Source organism: Ascidiella aspersa, chromosome 1, assembly GCF_963924565.1.
Source record: "Ascidiella aspersa chromosome 1, kaAscAspe10.2, whole genome shotgun sequence".
NCBI classification, from domain to species: domain Eukaryota; kingdom Metazoa; phylum Chordata; class Ascidiacea; order Phlebobranchia; family Ascidiidae; genus Ascidiella; species Ascidiella aspersa.
The window spans coordinates 16,121,292-16,143,671 of NC_139447.1; the positions used below are offsets into that span (position 1 = coordinate 16,121,292).

The 22,380-nt window shown below is 35.1% G+C and overlaps 2 protein-coding genes across 3 annotated transcripts; both read right to left on the minus strand.

Moving 5' to 3' along the window:
* Positions 1-1,099: 1,099 nt before the first annotated feature.
* On the minus strand, positions 1,100-6,580 carry LOC146168052 (myeloid leukemia factor 1-like). Of its 2 annotated transcripts, none has more exons than XM_083388994.1 (7): positions 6,448-6,580; positions 3,803-3,874; positions 3,000-3,087; positions 2,748-2,864; positions 2,033-2,189; positions 1,851-1,968; positions 1,100-1,317 (listed from the first exon to the last, which is right to left on the minus strand). In XM_083388994.1, exons 1-7 carry the CDS (start codon positions 6,492-6,494, stop codon positions 1,239-1,241), a joined length of 678 nt encoding a protein of 225 aa, XP_083245120.1. In that variant the 5' UTR covers positions 6,495-6,580; the 3' UTR covers positions 1,100-1,238. The 2 variants fall into 2 exon arrangements, with proteins under 2 accessions (XP_083245120.1, XP_083245119.1); XM_083388993.1 differs by having other exon boundaries at positions 6,355-6,472.
* A 5,700-nt stretch (positions 6,581-12,280) lies between these two features.
* Positions 12,281-17,506, minus strand: LOC146168053 (protein dcd1B-like). The gene is made up of 11 exons (XM_083386196.1): positions 17,429-17,506; positions 16,959-17,091; positions 16,713-16,810; positions 16,021-16,091; positions 15,706-15,814; positions 13,304-13,433; positions 13,095-13,199; positions 12,912-13,018; positions 12,739-12,849; positions 12,563-12,680; positions 12,281-12,501 (listed from the first exon to the last, which is right to left on the minus strand). Exons 1-11 carry the CDS (start codon positions 17,504-17,506, stop codon positions 12,281-12,283), a joined length of 1,281 nt encoding a protein of 426 aa, XP_083242322.1.
* Positions 17,507-22,380: the final 4,874 nt, after the last annotated feature.

The following is a 22,380-nucleotide window of genomic DNA, read 5'->3' on the forward strand; positions in this document are numbered from 1 at the left end:
AAAAAATTCTGAAACAAAAATCCACTTTTAGTCATTTCGCTTGAAAATTTCTTTTTAACATACATTTCACATCCTAGACCTGTCAGTCTAGCACAGCTAATGAAACATTATTATTGCTATACGCATTTATCAACAAGCAATTTACAATAAATTTTATATAGAAATCATCACTATACACATTAGTATTTGTTTAACCACAATTTCAGTAACTCGAAAGCCAAATTACGCAAAAACGGCTTTAACTGTAATGTATAACTTGTACCAGTTTAAACCTTTTTCACTCACTGTTCAAACTGTCCGCCTTTCGTCACAGGCCAGTGAATGTTCATCGGAACGAATCAATTTCAAATAATTTAACTCATGAATTCATTTGTGTATTTTTTATGTATAATATAACAGAAATTTTGTTTCAAAACATAACACATTACTATAAATAGTTAAAATATATCTTAAATCAATACTTACTATTTGTCTTTTCGTCGCGCGTTCTTTATCTTTGTCGTGAATTAAGTAGGTCATGGCGGCACAAAACCACACAGTCTCGCTTAGTACTTTAGTTCAAAGTTATTCGCAAGCTACATTTATGAAATTAAATATTCGCCAAACAAATGTTAAGTTAGGAAACTATGATTTAAGTAGTTTTGTTGTGATCTTTTACGACCTTACATGCCAACTTGTATATTTAAATAGTGGACAAAATCGATAGACGAAATCTTTCATAAAACAACCAATCAGTGCTTTAAAATAGCTTTAACCTCTCACCAACATCGCCACACATCAACATAAATGTCTGCAGCAATAAATATACAAGAATGCATCGAAATAAACATGTCTAATAATTGACGTGTTGAAATATCAGGTGTTTAATCGTCAACATGTTTAAAATCGTCATTTGTGCTTGAAATCTCCCAATATTCGTTGTTAAACACGTCAAAATATCAGGTGTTTAGCAAAAAAACGTTCAGGTGTTTATAATTTAAACATCAAAACTAAAATTAAACACGAAGGTGTTTAAATTAGGTGTTTAAGTGTTTAGATTTTAAACGTGTATAGACCGTTTTGGTGTTTAAGTTTAAACACCGTTCTGACAGTGTACGATAGGTATTACATACGGTTGCAACCAACACCAAGTAATCGCCGTAATTACCTCCTTAAACACACACTACGTCTGTACAAAGCTACGCAATACAATATACATTTATTGTAAAGTTGTCTTATATCTGAAACATAAAATCAGCTTAAAGCCTGTGCTTATTGCGTCCACTGTGACTTGGTCCATGCGGTCTTACGGCGCCCGAATTAGAGTTCTGAATTTTTCTGTGAAAAATAAATCCTTTGTAACACAGTGTTAAATGGTTAATATACTTTGAGATGCACTAACACACAGAAAAACAATTCAATACCGTCCCAAGGGTCCACGTTAGCGATCTTAATAGCTTTCTTAGTTGACTATACAGATAATCATTTTAATACAGTATCTATCATAAGTTTGTATGTGGCACTGCACATTCGTTAAAAGACTATAAAAACAAAGCAGAAATTGCGCAACAAGCAGAATTGCAGCTACGAGATGCTCTCGAGTTCATTTCAGAGTACTTTGCTTCTAAAATAAATTAATTCTTGGTAAAATTAATAAGAAAATATTAGTAAAATTAGACCAAAAAAAGCTTGTGGCACATATGCATCATGCACGCAAATTAGGATTGCAGGGATAATACCATAAGCCATGTAACTGGTGAAACAATAGTTCTCAAAGTTATGAAGTGTTTTTATTATTTCGTCTGACACATTACCTCTACATTGTACTTCAAATTTAGATTATTGGGAAAGTAACACGTTACATAACTTACCGTGGTTTTGCTTTTGTATTATGAATTGGTCCACTGCCAATACCTGTTCGAGCAAACGATGGTATAGTTATACCGCCGGTCTTTTCTTTCCATTCTTTTTCAAAGTTTTTTTCATCACCTTAACATAAAAAATAACTAGTTAGAGAAAATGTTATCCGATCACAAAGCGTTTAGTTGCAAACCTTCATCCATTTGAAGATATTGTTTTTCCTCATTTAAGCTTCCACCCCGCTGTCTTCTTCTCTCAACTACTCTACCTTTTTCTCCCAAGTATTGTCCAATCGCCATTTTTTCAAGCCCGGCTTCACTGTCTCTTAATGTACGACGGGTTTCCTTGATCTTAAACGCAAAATATTTGGATTTAATTCTATCCAGAATTGCTGTTTATCCAATTAAACATAGTATGGAAAGATAAATTAATTACAAGTACTTATGTATTGTTATAAGGCAAATTAAAACAATTGATAATAATAATTAATGAAAGTTGTGAACAATGAACAGTTTTACAACAAGTTTGTATTTAAGGTGGTAGGTTATAACAAGGGTTAGACATATTTTTTATTATTATGCGTATAGTTCTTTACCATTAGTATTACCTTTCTGTCTAACAAAGGTTAGCATAACAAAAATGTTTCTAAAATTAAAACAAAAATCTCAAAAAACTTTTTATTGTTTTTTTCTTAGGGTAGTTAGTATCAAAGAAATAATAATCAATATAAGAGAAATACATATTTTTACAATCCAAACTTCAGCACTAGCCAAATCAAATACAGTTAATAAACAATTGTTCATTTTAGAATATATTGGCATTGTTATAAGTTGCCCAGTATAATATTCGCCAAACCAGCTGCTGACACCAGTCAATGTTCTGAATGAATTAATCAATTGCAACAAAACCTGCCCAGGAGCTTTTTTAGTTGCTGTTGATGCTTGATAAATTTTTGGTTGAGACTTGCCATCGCTTTGGTAGGACATAACAGACGAGGAAGAAAAACAGTATGAATTTGGGTCATCCTGTTGATAAATTGATATAAGTAAAACATTATCTATATTATAGGCGATATAATTTGTTATTTGACTGTTAGTTTCTATAACAGGTCATATTGTGTAAACTGCAGGTTAAGTAGGAAGTTAGTTTTGGTAACTGACCTTTGCTCGCTGCATTTGATTCATCATATCCGACATAAAGTCCATTCCAGAGAAAATGGAGTGAAATTGGTCGCCATTTTTAGTTTTTCTGTAGAAATATCCAATGAAAAATACAAATTAGCTATATTTTAGCAAAATTCATAACGGTTTAAATAGAGAATAGACATGCTTTTTATATATAAATCAGTCTTTTTAACCATTTTGTCAATGTAAAACCTCTAAAATATGTTTTCCGCTTTGTGGAATTCCAAGTTTAACTAATAAACAATATTTGAGTAGAATTGTCCTGTGCTAGCTACCAACATATCAACAGGTTTATGGAGCAAGAAAATAAAGGATGCAAAGATTTAACAATAGAAAACAAAAGAATGACCTTAACTGGGTTGCAGGGGGCCAAAATATGCAAGGACAGTCTAAAAGTAGGTTTAACAAAAAGCCATTTAACAGCCTACTACCTACATCGGGTCTACAAGTGTCCATTTTTAATGACTGTGCAACTATTTACAAACCGATAACAACAACTAACATTGATATATAAATATTTTATGGGTAGGGAACTTCAAGCAGCATGCAAAGGGATTGAGGTTTTTGTCACACGAGTTATGATGACATATCAAAACAGTAATTAACATTCACTAAGTGTTAGTTTTTTATTAAAGTTTGATTGCTGGCTAGGTTAGATTGCTTTGAGTAACATGTTTTTCTGATTGATACCTTGTTTACATCCGGAGATATTATACAATGAAATTTTAAGCTGCATGCTTTCGTTTGATTTGTTCGGCACATATGTTATAAAGTCTTACCTTTCTTTGTTACTTTCATGCTTGAGTATTCTTTCAACGGGGTACTCTCCATGAAGTTTAGGTGGATTTTCACTGCAAATAAATTTAAATAATCTTATACAGCTTATATTTATTGTGTTAGGAAAATTAACAACAGAAAAAATGTCAAATACAATATACTGGTAATATGACTTCCTGAAAATTCGGAGTGTTATTTGTGTAATTTTGTAAATTTAAGAAAAAAGAGGTATATAAACAAAAGATGGACAAAAAGCAGCTGCCAAAGTGAGAAAGCATTTAGATTCACATACAGTGTCTCTTGCTTTACAAAATGCTAAAAGTTTTCTTGTACTTCACGCACCAACCTGACCCCCATAAAAAATAGTCATATAGGTTTGTGATTCTATCTTTATTAAAAAAAATGATTGTTTATTGTCAGTGTATTTGGATTTTTTTACATTTTAAAGCAACTTTGTTATACTATTCAACAATATCAAACTTCTTGAAAGTTTTGGGGGGTTATTCTAACAACAGAAAATATTTTTGACTGCTGTAAGTTTTAAATGGCAGTAGATTTTCAAATCTAGATGACATTGTTGGATAAATTGAGAATAAATAAAGTTTAAAATTGCTTTATCTTATATTATTTTATTAACAGCAATTTTACTGATAAGTAGAGTGATTTTTTTTCATCAAAAAATTGACAATTTTTACCTGAAAAATTAAAATTTTGAAAAATTTTGGCCTAAAAATAATTTATTTTGACAAAATTTTGACCTGTTAAAAGTACATTGATTTAAATAACCTATTGTTGTTTGACGTACTGCATTAGTGTCTTGGCGTCGTCAATCACACGTTTTAAGTGTTTTACTGACTACCGGTCGAACACAAATCAGTTATTATTCCGGTTAATGCAAAACTCATGAAAATACTCCGTTGATATTTTTGTCATTTCAAAAAGACAAACAACTATAAAAAAGCCAAATTAGAAAAATGTGGGCCCAGTTTTTGAAATAGGAAATAGGCAATTGCAAATCACAAGCAAAAAAAGACAGCAAATACTGTTCATTACATTTGTCCAAATCAGAGAGGCCTCGGTGGTTAATTCTTCTCGCGTATACCATATTTTGCTCTAATGAAGAAATAATACAGTTAAAATATTGTTGAATATAAATCAAAACTAAATTTTTTTGATACCATTGAACGACAAATTTCACAAAAACTGAACGACAATTTTAAAAAGCCGACTTATAGTTTTTTTTTTATTTTGTAAAGAATTTATGTGCATTTTTATTCGATTGGACTTCAAATAATTTTGACAAATTTTGACCTAACCAGTAAATTTTGACAAAATTTTGACTTTTTTTAACAAGTCAAAAAACAATTGCCCTACTGATAAGTATTCAGTGAAAATTTCATACAATTTGAATTTGAATTAAGCAAGCTAGAATAATTTAAAATTCACTTGGTGGGAACCAGTGTTGTAATTAATACAGTATTTTAGACAAATCACCTGACTTAATCTTACATTTTTGAGGCAAACAGCATGCAAAATACTTTAGTGTTTATAAATACTTTTTGGTGGAATAGTTTTTTACCCCACTTTTCGCTTGTAAAACAACCCCCTTATTATTATGTTTTTGTTATTGTAAAACATTGTTTTGTTATTGTAAAACACTTTTTTCCTGGTTGGTTAGGTCTACAAACTCCACAAACTTGTGTAGCTTTCTATAAACTTTGCTTTAGTTAAAATGTGAATGATTTTTGTTAAATTCAAGTGCGAAAAAAAATCGTATAATATTTTTTATTGTTTTTTGCTGTCAGAAAGGTTTTCATTTTGTATTCTAGTTTGCATTCTTTTAAGAAACAAAAAAAATGCCTGTTTTTATAGTGCTATCAACCTTGAAATAACACCATTGTTTAATTGTAACCACTGCCCCAAAGGTATTCCAAGTTGCTTTTGATTCCTTTTTTTCGAGAAATCTTATGCATCTTAATATATTTTTTTATCTGTGGGTTATAAAAAAAAAATTGTGTTTGCTTCCAAAATATTAGAAAACAGTTTTTTAAAGCACATGAATTTCTCTATAATATGTTTGATAAGATTTCATTTTATGTCAATCAAAGAATGTGAAACAGTAAAGTAACGAAACACCTAGGCAGATAAGGAAATCAAATGACGAACGATAGAAGGGAAAAAGATAACAACAGATCAGCAAGGAAACAGCATTAAACTCAAAACCCGAAAAAGGGGAGGTACAATTAACGCACGGCAAAAAAACACTGACATGGTTAAGATTTATTAAGGATCCGATGTAGTCAGAAAATATGTTATGAACTTAATGGTACCATTTTAAAGATTGCTGGAGTATTGCTACAAACTTTTGCCAACAATCCTACCACAACGAACATTATTCGGGTTTGGGTGGGTCAAATATTATTATTAAATAAAGAATACAATAATACTTGACACACCCACTCTCGCACCTCAATCCAAATATTGTGCGTTGATTGAATAGTTGTGGTAGGATTCTAGACCAGCGCCCCAAATTTTTTTACGTGATAATGGTTACCTGAAACTGTAACAAGATTTAACTTGAAAACTTATATCATCGTTTTGACATGATAGAGCCATAGACTGAGACAGGTGTTAAACCACATCCCACCTGAAAAATGGATCTTCTTGAAAATCTTGAAAAAATCTTCCAAACATGATGGTTTGTCAGATCTGTGATGCAAATGTAAAAAGCTTTTATTTTAAGAAATGCAATTACTTCACAAGCTTTTACTATTTTACCAACTTGGTAACCATGGATACAAATCGACCAATCAACTGTCAAGTAAAACTTAATCCTATGCAGTAGAATAGCGTGAGAGAGTTCTAGTAAAATTCTTTGTTCCGACAAGAAAGTTCTTTAACATTTTTAGGTATTAAGTAGACCTATAAAATGCAACAATAAACTTTTGTTCTTGAACGTTTCGTTTATACTACGGTTTCGCTGTGATCTTTTTAGGATGCAGCAAGCAATTGCACCGTATCATATGGTTGTTTCACGACTCGGTCCCGGTATGAACAGAAATCATGAGTTCAAGCTCAACCGCAGGCTTGGTGTTTTATGGCCTGCCCTGACTTTTTTGACTTTTTTTCCAAAACAAAATGATTGTCAACCACTGCTGTAGAGGTTAAAAGCTGCAGTTGTTTACTAAGATTTTTACAAGTTTTAGAGTTTAAATAAATATCAAGCGCAAATATTAAACATTGCGTTATCGTGTTTCAAAAGATGTAACGACACACAATGCAACGGCATTATTGCAAAAACAATATAGTTTCCCGCAAAAAAAGTTCGACTCCCCCTGTTGCTATAGCCTGTTATCATATATAAAATATGGATGAAAAATAGTCCGAAAGCGCGATAGCTTTTATCGTTTATCTATAAGTTAGTTTAATAGGGTGGTGATAGCGTGGATTTTCTAAAAGGGAAGTAGAAGATTCGCGCATAGCGCGAAAAATTTTTGCAGTTTTAATGTTAAAGTTGGCAAAAAACAGAGTTTTTATGTAGGAATTATGCTTAACCCAAACGAAACCATTAAAATCACTGCAAAAAGTTAAAATATTGAAGTCGAGCTAATATGACTTCAACCGCTGTTCTAAACGGACTCATCATGTTTTTAGCCTGACTTTTCCGCTTAACTTGGGATACAAAAGTACAAGATATACATCCTCTAAGTTTACACTTACAAAAGACAACACAAAGATTGCCGTTTTGGGCTACTTTTACGCAGGGGCGGATTAAGGCGGGGGCTGAGGGGGCTGCAGCCCCAGGCCCACAAAAAATATGCCCATCACTAACAATTTAATAGGACCAACCGATGTTATCTTTGTATAAAAAGTCATATTCCACAGGGCAGCGGTTCCCAAGTTTTAGAAGGTCCACAAGGAGAATTAGTCTTTAAGTTTTTAAGCATTTTAAACATTATAACTGTCATCATTATTGTCTTTAGTTATGCTTTATTATTCGATCATATAGCGGGTTTTATGATGTCTCTCGTGACATCACAAAGCATATATTATGCTGTAGCCTACTATCCGCTGTCAGCGAATTGTTCGCATTAGTTAAAAAGTTGTTACTCTAGAAAGAATCGTTACTGCACTACAATACTTTTTGAAACCGAGATATTACCACGGACTCCAGTAAATAAGACCGAGTTAAGAACAACATCAACGTCGGAATGGAACACAGTTAGGAATAAGACCAAAATAAGACTAATACCCAATAGTCGAACTACAGTCTAAATTGTAACCGAAATCCGTCGGAATAAGACCTATATAGGTCAGAATCAGGCCTAAACAACACTTTAACCAAACCCCAAACCCCACCCCTAAGTACATCACTAACTTCCCTAATAATCCTAAACCATTTTATAATCCCAACAATTACCCAGCAATAACCCAAAACAAGACCAAAAAATCCGGTGCTAAAACAGCGAAGCCATAAAGACACCGGTCAAACTAGGACGTCAAACCAAAACAGCCGATGCCTGACCGACGGCCCCCGATCGTCCCATACTCTCGACGAACAGTTCTGGGAACTATTTAACATTAAGCCTTTCCGATAAATAGACATTAAGCCTTTCCGATAAATTTAGGGCTTATTCCGACAGATTTATGCTTATTCAGACGATTTTGATCTTATTCTTTACTGCAATATTACTGCTTATTTGACTTTATAAAAAACAAAAATTCGTAATGGAACGGTCTCAAGCAACTATAGTCCGGCACTGCAGTAGCAAAATGACTTTGAATAAGGCAACAAATTTCATTCAGGGACTAATAATTTTGTTCAGAAATTGAAGTCCCGATATCACGAATTTGAATAAAGATTGTGTCTGTCATTACTGAAAGACAAATTTCATTCAGGGACTAATAATTTTGTTCAGAAATTGAAGTCCCGATATCACGAATTTGAAGAAAGATTGTGTCTGTCATTACTGAAGAAATTTCAAGAAATAACCTTGCTTCAGTATTACCCAGATGATCTGGAAATCACTGCCTGAAAAGTTGATTCATTTTTCTGCACTGCTAAAAAAAAACGCCATTTTAACGACGAAAGTAGCAAAGGAGCTCTAGTGTTTAAAATTAATCATGAAAATAAGTTCATGTTTCTGTTTTCTAACATATCTGTTTTATTAAGGATGCATCTTTGTTTGATGATTGTATTTTAAGAGTACTGAACCAAATGCGTTCGTCTATGGACCAAAATAGGTTGCATTCCTTAGCTCTACTCGAGATTTTAGAAAAAAATAGACAGATATAAAGTTTTTAACAGCTTTGCTTTATCTAAACTAAAGCTAGAACACATGCTAAATGAAATTAAAAAAACATAATAAAAACAACCAATAGGCCTGTACATGCCCAGCCCCAGGTCCATGAAAACCTTAATCCGGTCCTGCTTTTGCGAATAAAAAAATTGTCTTTGGAAACATTAACGAATGTTAAGTTTTACAATCAAAATGCGTATCTTTGGTAACGTTTCTCGTCAATTCCATGGGAACTATAAGACAATTGAGAAAACGGAGCAACTAAAAAGCGGTTACACCGCGTTACCTGGCATTGTCTCACGGCACGGCACGGCACGGCACGGCACGGCACGGCACGGCACGGCACGGCACGGCACGGCACGTTGCGAAGCACCAATCTTGCCTTCGATCAGTAGGCTACCATCGCAGTCTGATGAAATACACTGGTTACGTTTCATGTCAATCCATATATTCAAATGGTTTGTTTTGTAGCACCAATAAATATTTAATTGTATCGTGTTGTACGCCCTTTCGCGCTGTAAGCATTTTGGCCCTGTTTATGACGTAACGGAAATTTTTTTCAACTTTTTTTTAGCAAGCAGTTTTGCAAAACTGCAAAATCAGCGTTTCTAACAAAAGCATCCTCCTAGTGAAATAACCGCGAGTTTTGACACCTATCCGGTTCGACAAAAGCTGTATCCGTTAACATAATTAAGCCCGTTTATATGCACGTTTAAGCCGCATTCGAATCTGATTCGTTAATTCATTCTCTCTCGTTTTGGCGCTGGGAATGAATTAAGTTCTCTCGTTTCCTAATCTGACAAAAGGAGTGGTTTTCAATCCGTTCTCCGCTTAATCTGTTCGTTTCGCTGACGGCCGGAATTGTTTGATGTTGAATGACCTGCTTTAACGCAGTAAACATCACGCCACTTTTGGGGCATTATGACGTAACACGAACGGCTAGTCGTCAACAAACCAAGTTTAGCGCATAAGGAAAGAACATTACATACACTCGTTAGAATCAGATACTAATTTGTGACATAGGCGCTGGTCTAGAATCCACAACATATAACATTAATAACATTATTTGGGTTAGGATGCGGGTTTGGGAAGGTTTAAATAGTAATAGTTGGCCAACCCTCACCCAAATATTGTGCTTTGCTTTAATAATTGTCTCAACGCTGTGGTAGGATTCTTGGCCAGCGCCAAATACAGTTTTCATTAATGTTTGGTACATCTTATCACCTTCTTTTGTCCACTTTGCCTCGTATATAGCGTTGGCCAGCACAAACAAGCTTAACTTTCCTGCACTTACATTCTGTGTGCCAGGTAAACTGAAGCACAATACAGACAGTCAAAAACGTACTTAATCGGCAAACCTAACTCAAGTAATTCTTGGGTTTTTTTCAATGTTAGGTTAATAAAAACGAACAAGCAGCAATAAATTGCTACCGCAAGGAGTAGCCTAAGCCGAAAAATTGGTTGTGCGTTAGAGGTTTACTGGAATATTACGTAATAATGGATATCAGTGCAGTTTGTACACTCAAGCTGGCTTGAATTTCGCGCCATGTAATTACGACGCTGGAACGGATTACTTTTCAAGCCGGCTTGTACCTTAATCTAATCTGCCTGAGAAAGGTGCATATAAACAGGCTTAATGTGCTGTCTCGCCTTTATCACGTGTTACTCCTATACGCAATATATTAGAATAATGTAGTTATTGGTTACGTAAATATTATACTGTTTATGTTGCCTTTTTCGTTTAGATTTCTCTTCTAAACTTTTATATAAGCGAGAACTTTATATGAATTAAACAGATCGCTTGTAGGCTTGCCTGCATGATGACCTTTAGCCAAAAAACTCGTGTGGAATCTATATCAGAATGAGTCAACAGTAGAATGAGCAATTTTCGACAACTTCTGCCACCATCTTGAAGATTTTGGTAATTCACGGAGGCAAAGAATTCAAATAACAAAAATACCCAATTGAATCCTTAAGTTTTCAGTTTAAATAATTTACGTATTGAACGAATCTTACGGCTTAGTTTTAGACAACATTTTTGTCATTTTACATTTATTCCACCAACTGGTTGATTATTATCATATGCTAAAATGAAATATAGTAATAGCCTGCACATGGTATTTAAGTAAGGATTGTAATAATTAATAAACAAAGCATAATGAAAACTATAGAAATGCAAACGATCATCTCAGGGAGTAGGTTCGTTGAAAAGTCCAGCGGCATCAAATCGAATGAAGGCCCTAAAATTCGTAAACGATGCATTAGTTTCCGCTGCAAAAAGTTTAACAATATTTGACTTCAATCAATGGCGGATGAAAGGTTGTTATACATTCCGTAAAGTAATTTAAAAAGTCTTTAATTCATATTAAGAAAACGTGCTCTGCTCAGAAGCTATAGTTTTAACATTTGAAGATTTTAATTATAGGGATGTCCGATACATGACATTTTATTCTGATACCGATAACCGATATTTTTAACAAAAAGTATCCTATCCGATATAGCCTACCAAATACCGTTATAATATTCCTAAAAGGGCGCATAGATAAGAATAAATTGTTTAAAGGCTACTTCTGTACGGTATTAGCCTAACTTAGCTATAGCGTAAATAAGTAGTGTAGTCAGATCAAGTTATTAACCATACCACTTTTGATGCATTCAAACTTTAAGGAAAAATGCGTTTGACCGCATTCCAAAATAAATGTTGTATCGGATCGATACCACCCTAATATTTGACATCGGGTATAGTCTCCTATCTTATCGGAAATCCCTAATTCGGATGAGAATAAAACAATAAAAAATGTCATAAATTTCTATCGTTGGAAATACCAATTGGGCCTACAATCGCTGTCAAAACACCTGTTAAAAGGAGATGTAGCAAACCAATCTATTCGTTGGACGCACAGCCCAAATAAGAGTATTTTTAAACAGGCTGAAAAAGTATCAGAAAGTATAAATTGATATTCGCCCCAAGGGCGAAAAAAAGTCTTTGCATCAGGCCTACGTGTAATTCAATTTGGCGAAAATAGTTTGGGGGGCCATTGGTTTGCGAACCTCTCCTGAATTAGTTGTGCCACCAAAGGTCGAGCATGTCTCGCGTTTTGTTCGGAAATAAAAATTAAGTATAGAAACTAGGGTTATTAAGAACTAGAAGGCTTAAAAACATTAAAAGTATAAAGAGTGCTACCTGTCGTAAGCTGCCACTGGTCCACTTTCAACGTCAGCTTTTGAAAAAGAAGTATAAATCAGATCATTATCGAAATCGTACAAGGCAATGTGTGTGGAACCACTTTGTACAATAGATACGACGTCCTTGATTGTAATCTCTGCCGTTAGTTGACCGTGATATTTTGACAATTGGTTTGCCAAAACTTGATTATATCCCGGACAAAGCCAGTCCATTCCTAAAACCAATCTTAAAGTTATTTAAAAAAATAAAAATTAAAAAAAGTTTTGTCAGAAAACCGTAGTAAACGACGTCTTTAATTTTTGGATGCCACTTGGCCACTGGTCTCATATTTTGGTCGTCAAAAAAGTTGGCTACCGATGCTGAGTACTGTATTCCTCTAAATCCTCTATTTTCCTACAAACAAAATTATTAAGCATATCGATGGCAACAAATACGATTTACTTTTAAACACCTTTCCATCTCCAACCCCTAAAATGAGGTCGCATGTTCGATGAGCGTTTGCGATTCTGTTGATGGCATCATCCAATGTGTAGTCGAATTGAAGAATGTCTCTCAAAATGTACTGTAAAAAATGTGATCACATTTCTGCGATAACTGTATTCGCAAACATAAACCATTTTATACCGTAAATGGTACACCAAATCGAGATTCTTCAGCATCTGGAAAGGAAGCACCGATTTCCGAAATCGCCAATTTAGCTGACGACATTCCAGTAATTGATCCGATCCAACCTACGGAATATAGAGAAGAGTTAAACTTGACCAACTATTTTTAGGTTAAACTTTCGTTTTATTTAGTAAATATTACCTGTCCACCCCACGTTGACAAAAGTGTTAGGCTGTTTGCTTTTTGGTTGAGATTGGTTAACATTTGGGTGATAAACAGTCAACTGTGGAAAGTTTTTAAACGGTCCTGCGACAGAGGATAAAAATGTTAAAACTATGCATTATTTGTTTTTCGCCAAAGCTATTTTTTAGTAGGCCTGGTCCTTTGAAGTATATTCTACTTTAGCCTACCATCCATGTTCCAGTCGAGCGATCGAAGTTGTAATATTCCGTTGCCTTTTGGGACGGCTTCGTCCCAAGCCCCAAACATTGAGCAGCTTCCCTTTGTCAATTCCCCCAACATGTGAATTCGAAGTATTTTCTGTGGATTTTTTATATACAGTTTTATGGACAAAATAGATATCCGATAAGACCAATCAGGGGCGAAACCAGAAAATCAAAAAGGGGGTCCTGAATTTTCAACTGGGAATTCCCCTATTTTTCGTCTGACGTAATGAATAATGACGTCATAAAACAGTGACAGTATGTCGTCATAGAATGGTGAATGCAAAACGTCATAAAAAAAACTCATCAGAAACAGCCAAATACGTCCAACAAAAGAAAGCACGTGCGTCGTCGACAATCCTGTCAGGCGCCAGCTGCGAAATCACAGTGTGCAATCGTTAACTTCAGGCGAAAAATCAGATCAAGACCGTGAAATATGCGTGATTAGTTGTGATAGAATCATACAGAATTCGTATCAGCAGCGCAGTTTTCAAGTTCCATGAACGGAACTAGCGCTCAATTCTAAATTACAAGCCTTTCACCACGTGCAATACTGAACAAAGAACGTTTTTCTCGGGTGTTATAATACCACGATAAGCGCAACATCTGCTCCGAGCTGTGTGCCAAGTTGGCTAAATTACAAGCTGCGGTTGAAGGGAGTTGTGTCCATTGCACAAAATAAGTATAAGTTGTGTCCATTGAAGTTGTGTCAATAAATAAGTTGTGTCCATTGCACACTTGGAGCGTGGTCTTAGGGCAGTTAAAAATATACACAAAATAACTCGTTGTTTTTAATGGTATCAAATAAAGCGGTGGCACTTACAGTCTAAGATAAGCTTGTTGATACCGTATTTAGTTATGTAACGCTAACGAAATAACTTTATTGAAGCAATCACGATAGGTTTTAAACCAGGGAGTCGAACCGTTTGACTTTTCCGGTTCAGGTTCGGTTCGGGTTCAAGGATTTTTTCGGAATCCGGTTCAGTTCCGGTTTCGGTTAGGAGTAATTTAAAAGTTCCGGTTCAGCTCCGGTTCGAACATCGTTATTTCAAACCGGTTCATAAAGTTCCGGTTCAGATACAATATAATTTGCTTTAAATCTCAAAATGTCGGTCGATAAATGTAGAGAATAATCTTTGCATTGTAAGTCATTTAATCTAAGTTCCGTGACTTATTAAAAAACAGCAACTCAATATTGAAATATCTAAAAAATAAAAAATGAACGATTTTTTTATTCAATATTCATATTTTTTGCATAAAATTTCGAACATGGCGTAACTTGACTCGGTAAAATAGAAGTTGTGACGTTATGGTGGAGCGAACCGCTTTTGTTTACAGGTTCGGGTTCGGTTAAGGTTCAGGTTTTTTTAAATTATTCGGTTAAGTTCCGGTTCGGCTCCTTAAAATCTCATAAAAACCGGTTCTGGTTCGGTTACGCTTCGGAAAAAATTGACCCAAAACCGGTTCATAAAGTTCCGTTTCGATTCCGGTTCGACTCCCTGTTTTAAACCCGTGACCATACAGCTTACAGTGTCAGCGCAGCAAGCTGTGAAAACGTAATTCTCATTAGCACAATGCAACACTATGTCACAATGCACAATTCAAAGTAAAGCATGCAATCACGTGAATGGACAACTAATCGTAAATTGTGATGACGAGCGCAAACACGTTGGAATTACGTTCGTAATGTCACTTTGCGCGTATAGGTCGAGCCTGAGTTTGGCTTTCCTTCTTTTGTCCCACAATTTGGGCCTATGTACGGCATAGTTATTATATAGTTTAAGTTTGGTTTGAAAAGTAAGTTGCCTGAAAATTTTATTGCATAAAGAATGTTATTGTTGAGGAGCGTACGTCGTGTTGATTTTTATTAGGTGCTTCGCGGTCCCAGAAAATTGTCTCACGGACCCCAGTTTGAGAACCACTGTCTTAGAGTATCCTTAAAGAGCATAATTTTGGGTTACCTAATATTACTTAAAAATAGACTTTAAAACGCGCACGACAGTCGCCATTATACCTCCTTTTAGGAATCTGCTTCAGTTTAACAAATGTCGATGTTACACCAACATCGGATATTAGCGCACAGACAGAACAGTGGGGAACATTAACTGCGCCTAACACGAAATTTTTAGCGAGAAAAAAAGAAGGAAGAAGGTTTGACTTAACGTTGTCAATTGTCGAATGCACACTTACTAATCAGTCAACCTACTAAACCTAAACAAATAACGAAAGAGAAAAACTCACTTGCCCCCTTGCCCCTCCGTGGGGGCGCCCATGTGTGTGGGTTATATATGAGGCACATTTGTTTTTTCTCTGGTACATTGCTGGTACATAAATGAATTATTTGCATGCTGATGTCAACGCTAACAAACCTTGTAATCCATACCAGTAGCGTCCGCCATACCCTTAATTTCTTCCAAAAAATAGGCACCGCTGAATTTAGAAGTAACAAGAACCTCCAGGTCACACGCAGCCTCTATCCTATAAATAATACAGTTTTACAATTAATGTTATGGAACATAGCTTTTTTGGCAAAACATAACTATATAAATTTCAACTAGTTTGGCCAAATAAACGAAGTAAGCCGCTAAGTGTAAACGGTATAGGTAAAAGTGGGCGACACGGTAAACAAGTTGCAAAAGTGGGTTTTGACAAAAAAGTCTGGGAAGCAATAATTTAAAACTTACCCTAAGTTGGCCACGTCCTCCAAAAACCAATCATGAAACTTCCATTTTACAGAGCCGTTAATTGCTTCTATCTGAATAAAATAGTTCCAAATGAACTTTAAATGAACTTTCAAACATAGGCTTGGTTAAACGCAGGTATAGTTGCAGGACTTCTAATGTTAGCACGATATTGCTCGTGGTAATGAAAAGGCTACTTTTGTTATTATATGCCTTTTATTTGAATTTTCTTAAGCTAAACGCGAAACACTTAGGCTTAGGGTAACAAAGCGCGGAAACATTTTGTTTTGTGTGTTTAAATCATTATAGATATGTTAAATCTGTGCACTGTTTAATAGCCCTTTTTCTTTCAAGGCGCACCTGGCAAACCATGCTAGCGAAAATTGTTTTACGTGAAACGGTATTTTTGTTGAATTGCTTGCAAGTTTATTTTTTTTGTTGACTAATCTCTAAATGTCCTGTGCACTTAATGAGCAAAGCTAAAGAATATTCATCGCGCTTGACAAGTTTTTCGGCCTCCCTTTTAATTATGTAGCAACGCCCTATAAGTTCCATTAACCAAGACAAATTCGAGAAATATTCTATAAGCGACACGCCGACCACCTGTGGATAATAATATTGAAAGGTATATTAGGATATTAAACTTTGTAAAATAAATAAATAAATTTCTAACGTAGAAAAGTTAAAAATATTACCACTTGCTCCTCCAAATATTCCCAAACTTGATTCATAAAGTTTGTAACTTCGTTTTTTAGAAGTTTACCGTGCGCATAACCCATCTCATATGGCGTCCCTTTATTAAATTATGTACACTGTTTTACATCACCAATAAACCAGCATTTTACATATATTAATTATAACTATAAAAAACAACTCTAGCGCTTATCTTTAAACACTGTTAATCAGAATACATATAAAATAGATCACCTTTTGCAACTTACCCCAAAGATGCAAAATATGTAAGGCTGGGTTATCTTTCTCCATCATGTACAGTTTACCATTTTTGCTTGTTGAAACCAATTTCAGTTGTGGCGTAATTATGGGATTCAAATTCGGCTTAGCGTTTGGATCAGGCTAAATAATATAAACAGGTTCTTAATCATTCAGAAAAAAAACATTAAACAGACAGTTGCAATAAAAATCGTCTGACATACAAAATTTATTCGAATACTTTTACCAAATTTAACCAAAAAGTACAAGATAACAATATTGAAACATAGACTGTGTACACAAATACACAGAACGGTAATGCAAACAAATTGAACATTTAAAAATAACGAATCAATAAAGATATTAGAGACGAAATAAATTCCAAACTTAATAAATAACCACAGAGAAATCATGCGGACTTATATTGTATTTATATCCACAACGCAACTCCACGACCTAAATATGTTTACTTCATTCATACCTTTTCATTGCATTCCGCTCCAAAACAGCTGTTTGCGGTTAATAGAACAATAACGGCTATAAGCAGTATTTTCCACATTGCTCTTTGTGGAAAAATGTTGCATTGAGTGTCGCTGCAAATGTCAGTCGCTTGTTTTTGTAACCGAGTACTGATGTTTGCGTACTGTCATATGATGTTTGCCTTGAAAATATTTAATATACAAACTGTGTTCGCCTTGTCACAGATTAGTAAATAATCAATCGCCCAAGCCTTTCGGTTGCCTACTCAGTACTCATATCTGTTGATCCTATTTTTGCTTTCAAACTAGTATGTGTACTAGCCGGCGGTGCAATTGATTCTTTTTACCACTATAAGCTCTGCCTTAATACTTAGACCGAGGGTTACAATATGTCCAAGACGTGAGTCAACCTTACCATTTCATCAATTACATGGTATAGACTTATTTCGGTACCCTTTTCTGGTTGTTTCACGACTCGGTCCCTGTATGAACAGAAATCATGAGTTCAAGCTCAACCGCAGGCTTGGTGTTTTATGGCCTGCCCTGACTTTTTTGACTTTTTTTCCAAAACAAAATGATTGTCAACCACTGCTGTAGAAGTTAAAAACTGCAGTTGTTTACTAAGATTTTTACAAGTTTTGGCTTACATAGTTTAAAAAAATGTCAAGCGCAAATATTAAACATTGCGTTATCGTGTTTCAAAAGATGTAACGACACACAATGCAACGGCATTATTGCAAAAACAATATAGTTTCGCGCAAAAAAAGTTCGACTCCCCCTGTTGCTATAGCCTGTTATCATATATAAAATATGGATGAAAAATAGTCCGAAAGCGCGATAGCTTTTATCGTTTATCTATAAGTTAGTTTAATAGGGCGGTGATACCGTGGATTTTCTAAAAGGGAAGTAGAAGACCCCACTCCTAAGTACATCACTAACTTCCCTTATAATCCTAAACCATTTTATAATCCCAACAATTACCCAGCAATAACCCAAAACAAGACCAAAAAATCCGGTGCTAAAACAGCGAAGCCATAAAGACACCGGTCAAACTAGGACGTCAAACCAAAACAGCCGATGCCTGACCGACGGCCCCCGATCGTCCCATACTCTCGACGAACAGTTCTGGGAACTATTTAACATTAAGCCTTTCCGATAAATAGACATTAAGCCTTTCCGATAAATTTAGGGATTATTCCGACAGATTTATGCTTATTCAGACGATTTTGATCTTATTCTTTACTGCAATATTACTGCTTATTTGACTTTATAAAAAACAAAAATTCGTAATGGAACGGTCTCATGCAACTATAGTCCGGCACTGCAGTAGCAAAATGACTTTGAATAAGGCGACAAATTTCATTCAGGGACTAATAATTTTGTTCAGAAATTGAAGTCCCGATATCACTAATTTGAAGAAAGATTTTAAGTGTCTGTCATTACTGAAGAAATTTCAAGAAATAACCTTGCTTCAGTATTACCCAGATGATCTGGAAATCACTGTCTGAAAAGTTGATTCATTTTTCTGCACTGCTAAAAGAACGCCATTTTAACGACGAAAGTAGCAAAGGAGCTCTAGTGTTTAAAATTAATCATGAAAATAAGTTCATGTTTCTGTTTTCTAACATATCTGTTTTATTAAGGATGCATCTTTGTTTGATGATTACTAGTATTTCAGGCGAACGCTCATTTTCAGTCTTTAAAAGAGTACTGAACCAAATGCGTTCGTCTATGGACCAAAATAGGTTGCATTCCTTAGCTCTACTCGAGATTTTAGAAAAAAATAGACAGATATAAAGTTTTTAACAGCTTTGCTTTATCTAAACTAAAGCTAGAACACATGCCAAATGAAATTAAAAAAACATAATAAAAACAACCAATAGGCCTGTACATGCCAGGTCCATGAAAACCTTAATCCGGTCCTGGTTTTACGAATAAAAAAATTGTCTTTGGAAACATTAACGAATGTTAAGTTTTACAATCAAAATGCGTATCTTTGGTAACGTTTCTCGTCAATTCTATGGGAACTATAAGACAATAGAGAAAACGGAGCAACTAAAAAGCGGTTACACCGCGTTACCTGGCATTGTCTCACGGCACGGCACGGCACGGCACGGCACGGCACGGCACGGCACGTTGCGAAGCACCAATCTTGCCTTCGATCAGTAGGCTACCATCGCAGTCTGATGAAATACACTGGTTACGTTTCATGTCAATCCATATATTCAAATGGTTTGTTTTGTAGCACCAATAAATATTTAATTGTATCGTGTTGTACGCCCTTTCGCGCTGTAAGCATTTTGGCCCTGTTTATGACGTAACGGAAATTTTTTTCAACTTTTTTTTAGCAAGCAGTTTTGCAAAAACTGCAAAATCAGCGTTTCTAACAAAAGCATCCTCCTAGTAAAATAACCGCGAGTTTTGACACCTATCCGGTTCGACAAAAGCTGTATCCGTTAACATAATTAAGCCCGTTTATATGCACGTTTAAGCCGGATTCGAATCTGATTCGTTAATTCATTCTCTCTCGTTTTGGCGCTGGAATGAATTAAGTTCTCTCGTTTCCTAATCTGACAAAAGGAGTGGTTTTCAATCCGTTCTCCGCTTAATCTGTTCGTTTCGCTGACGGCCGGAATTGTTTGATGTTGAATGACCTGCTTTAACGCAGTAAACATCACGCCACTTTTGGGGCATTATGACGTAACACGAACGGCTTGTCGTCAACAAACCAAGTTTAGCGCATAAGGAAACAACATTACATACACTCGTTAGAATCAGATACTAATTTGTGACATAGGCGCTGGTCTAGAATCCACAACATATAACATTAATAACATTATTTGGGTTAGGATGCGGGTTTGGGAAGGTTTAAATAGTAATAGTTGGCCAACCCTCACCCAAATATTGTACTTTGCTTTAATAATTGTCTCAACGCTGTGGTAGGATTCTTGGCCAGCGCCAAATACAGTTTTCATTAATGTTTGGTACATCTTATCACCTTCTTTTATCCACTTTGCCTTGTATATAGCGTTGGCCAGCACAAATAAGCTTAACTTTCCTGCACTTACATTCTGTGTGCCAGGTAAACTGAAGCACAATACAGACAGTCAAAAACGTACTTAATCGGCAAACCTAACTCAAGTAATTCTTGGGTTTTTTTCAATGTTAGGTTAATAAAAACGAACAAGCAGCAATAAATTGCTACCGCAAGGAGTAGTCTAAGCCGAAAAATTGGTTGTGCGTTAGAGGTTTACTGGAATATTACGTAATAATGCATATCAGTGCAGTTTGTACACTCAAGCTGGCTTGAATTTCGCGCCATGTAATTACGACGCTGGAACGGATTACTTTTCAAGCCGGCTTGAACCTTAATCTAATCTGCCTGAGAAAGGTGCATATAAACAGGCTTAATGTGCTGTCTCGCCTTTATCACGTGTTACTCCTATACGCAATATATTAGAATAATGTAGTTATTGGTTACGTAAATATTATACTGTTTATGTTGCCTTTTTCGTTTAGATTTCTCTTCTAAACTTTTATATAACCAAGAACTTTATATGAATTAAACAGATCGCTTGTAGGCTTGCCTGCATGATGACCTTTAGCCAAAAAACTCGTATGGAATCTATATCAGAATGAGGCAACAGTAGAATGAGCAATTTTCGACAACTTCTGCCACCATCTTGAAGATTTTGGTAATTCACGGAGGCAAAGAATTCAAATAACAAAAATACCCAATTGAATCCTTAAGTTTTCAGTTTAAATAATTTACGTATTGAACGAATCTTACGGCTTAGTTTTAGACAACATTTTTGTCATTTTACATTTATTCCACCAACTGGTTGATTATTATCATATGCTAAAATGAAATATAGTAATAGCCTGCACATGGTATTTAAGTAAGGATTGTAATAATTAATAAACAAAGCATAATGAAAACTATAGAAATGCAAACGATCATCTCAGGGAGTAGGTTCGTTGAAAAGTCCAGCGGCATCAAATCGAATGAAGGCCCTAAAATTCGTAAACGATGCATTAGTTTCCGCTGCAAAAAGTTTAACAATATTTGACTTCAATCAATGGCGGATGAAAGGTTGTTATACATTCCGTAAAGTAATTTAAAAAGTCTTTAATTCATATAAAGAAAACGTGCTCTGCTCAGAAGCTATAGTTTTAACATTTGAAGATTTTAATTATAGGGATGTCCGATACATGACTTTTTATTCTGATACCGATAACCGATATTTTTAACAAAAAGTATCCTATCCGATATAGCCTACCAAATACCGTTATAATATTCCTAAAAGGGCGCATAGATAAGAATAAATTGTTTAAAGGCTACTTCTGTACGGTATTAGCCTAACTTAGCTATAGCGTAAATAAGTAGTGTAGTCAGATCAAGTTATTAACCATACCACTTTTGATGCATTCAAACTTTAAGGAAAAATGCGTTTGACCGCATTCCAAAATAAATGTTGTATCGGATCGATACCACCCTAATATTTGACATCGGGTATAGTCTCCTATCTTATCGGAAATCCCTAATTCGGATGAGAATAAAACAATAAAAAATGTCATAAATTTCTATCGTTGGAAATACCAATTGGGCCTACAATCGCTGTCAAAACACCTGTTAAAAGGAGATGTAGCAAACCAATCTATTCGTTGGACGCACAGCCCAAATGAGAGTATTTTTAAACAGGCTGAAAAAGTATTAGAAAGTATAAATTGATATTCGCCCCAAGGGCGAAAAAAAGTCTTTGCATCAGGCCTACGTGTAATTCAATTTGGCGAAAATAGTTTGGGGGGCCATTGGTTTGCGAACCTCTCCTGAATTAGTTGTGCCACCAAAGGTCGAGCATGTCTCGCGTTTTGTTCGGAAATAAAAATTAAGTATAGAAACTAGGGTTATTAAGAACTAGAAGGCTTAAAAACATTAAAAGTATAAAGAGTG

Excerpts from the sequence above, each read along its gene's own strand:
- LOC146168052 (XM_083388993.1), bottom strand. The coding sequence starts at position 6,416 with ATGGCTCTATCATGTCAAAACGATGATATAAGTTTTCAAGTTAAATCT. Across the intron at positions 3,875-6,354 it reads AAATCTTGTTACAGTTTCAG|TGAAAATCCACCTAAACTTC; the intron begins GTAACCATTATC and ends ATTTATTTGCAG. Across the intron at positions 3,088-3,802 it reads CATGAAAGTAACAAAGAAAG|AAAAACTAAAAATGGCGACC; the intron begins GTAAGACTTTAT and ends ATATTTCTACAG.
- LOC146168053 (XM_083386196.1), bottom strand. The coding sequence starts at position 17,506 with ATGTGGAAAATACTGCTTATAGCCGTTATTGTTCTATTAACCGCAAAC. Across the intron at positions 16,811-16,958 it reads ACATATTTTGCATCTTTGGG|GGACGCCATATGAGATGGGT; the intron begins GTAAGTTGCAAA and ends AATTTAATAAAG. Across the intron at positions 12,502-12,562 it reads TAAAGACGTCGTTTACTACG|GAATGGACTGGCTTTGTCCG; the intron begins GTTTTCTGACAA and ends GATTGGTTTTAG.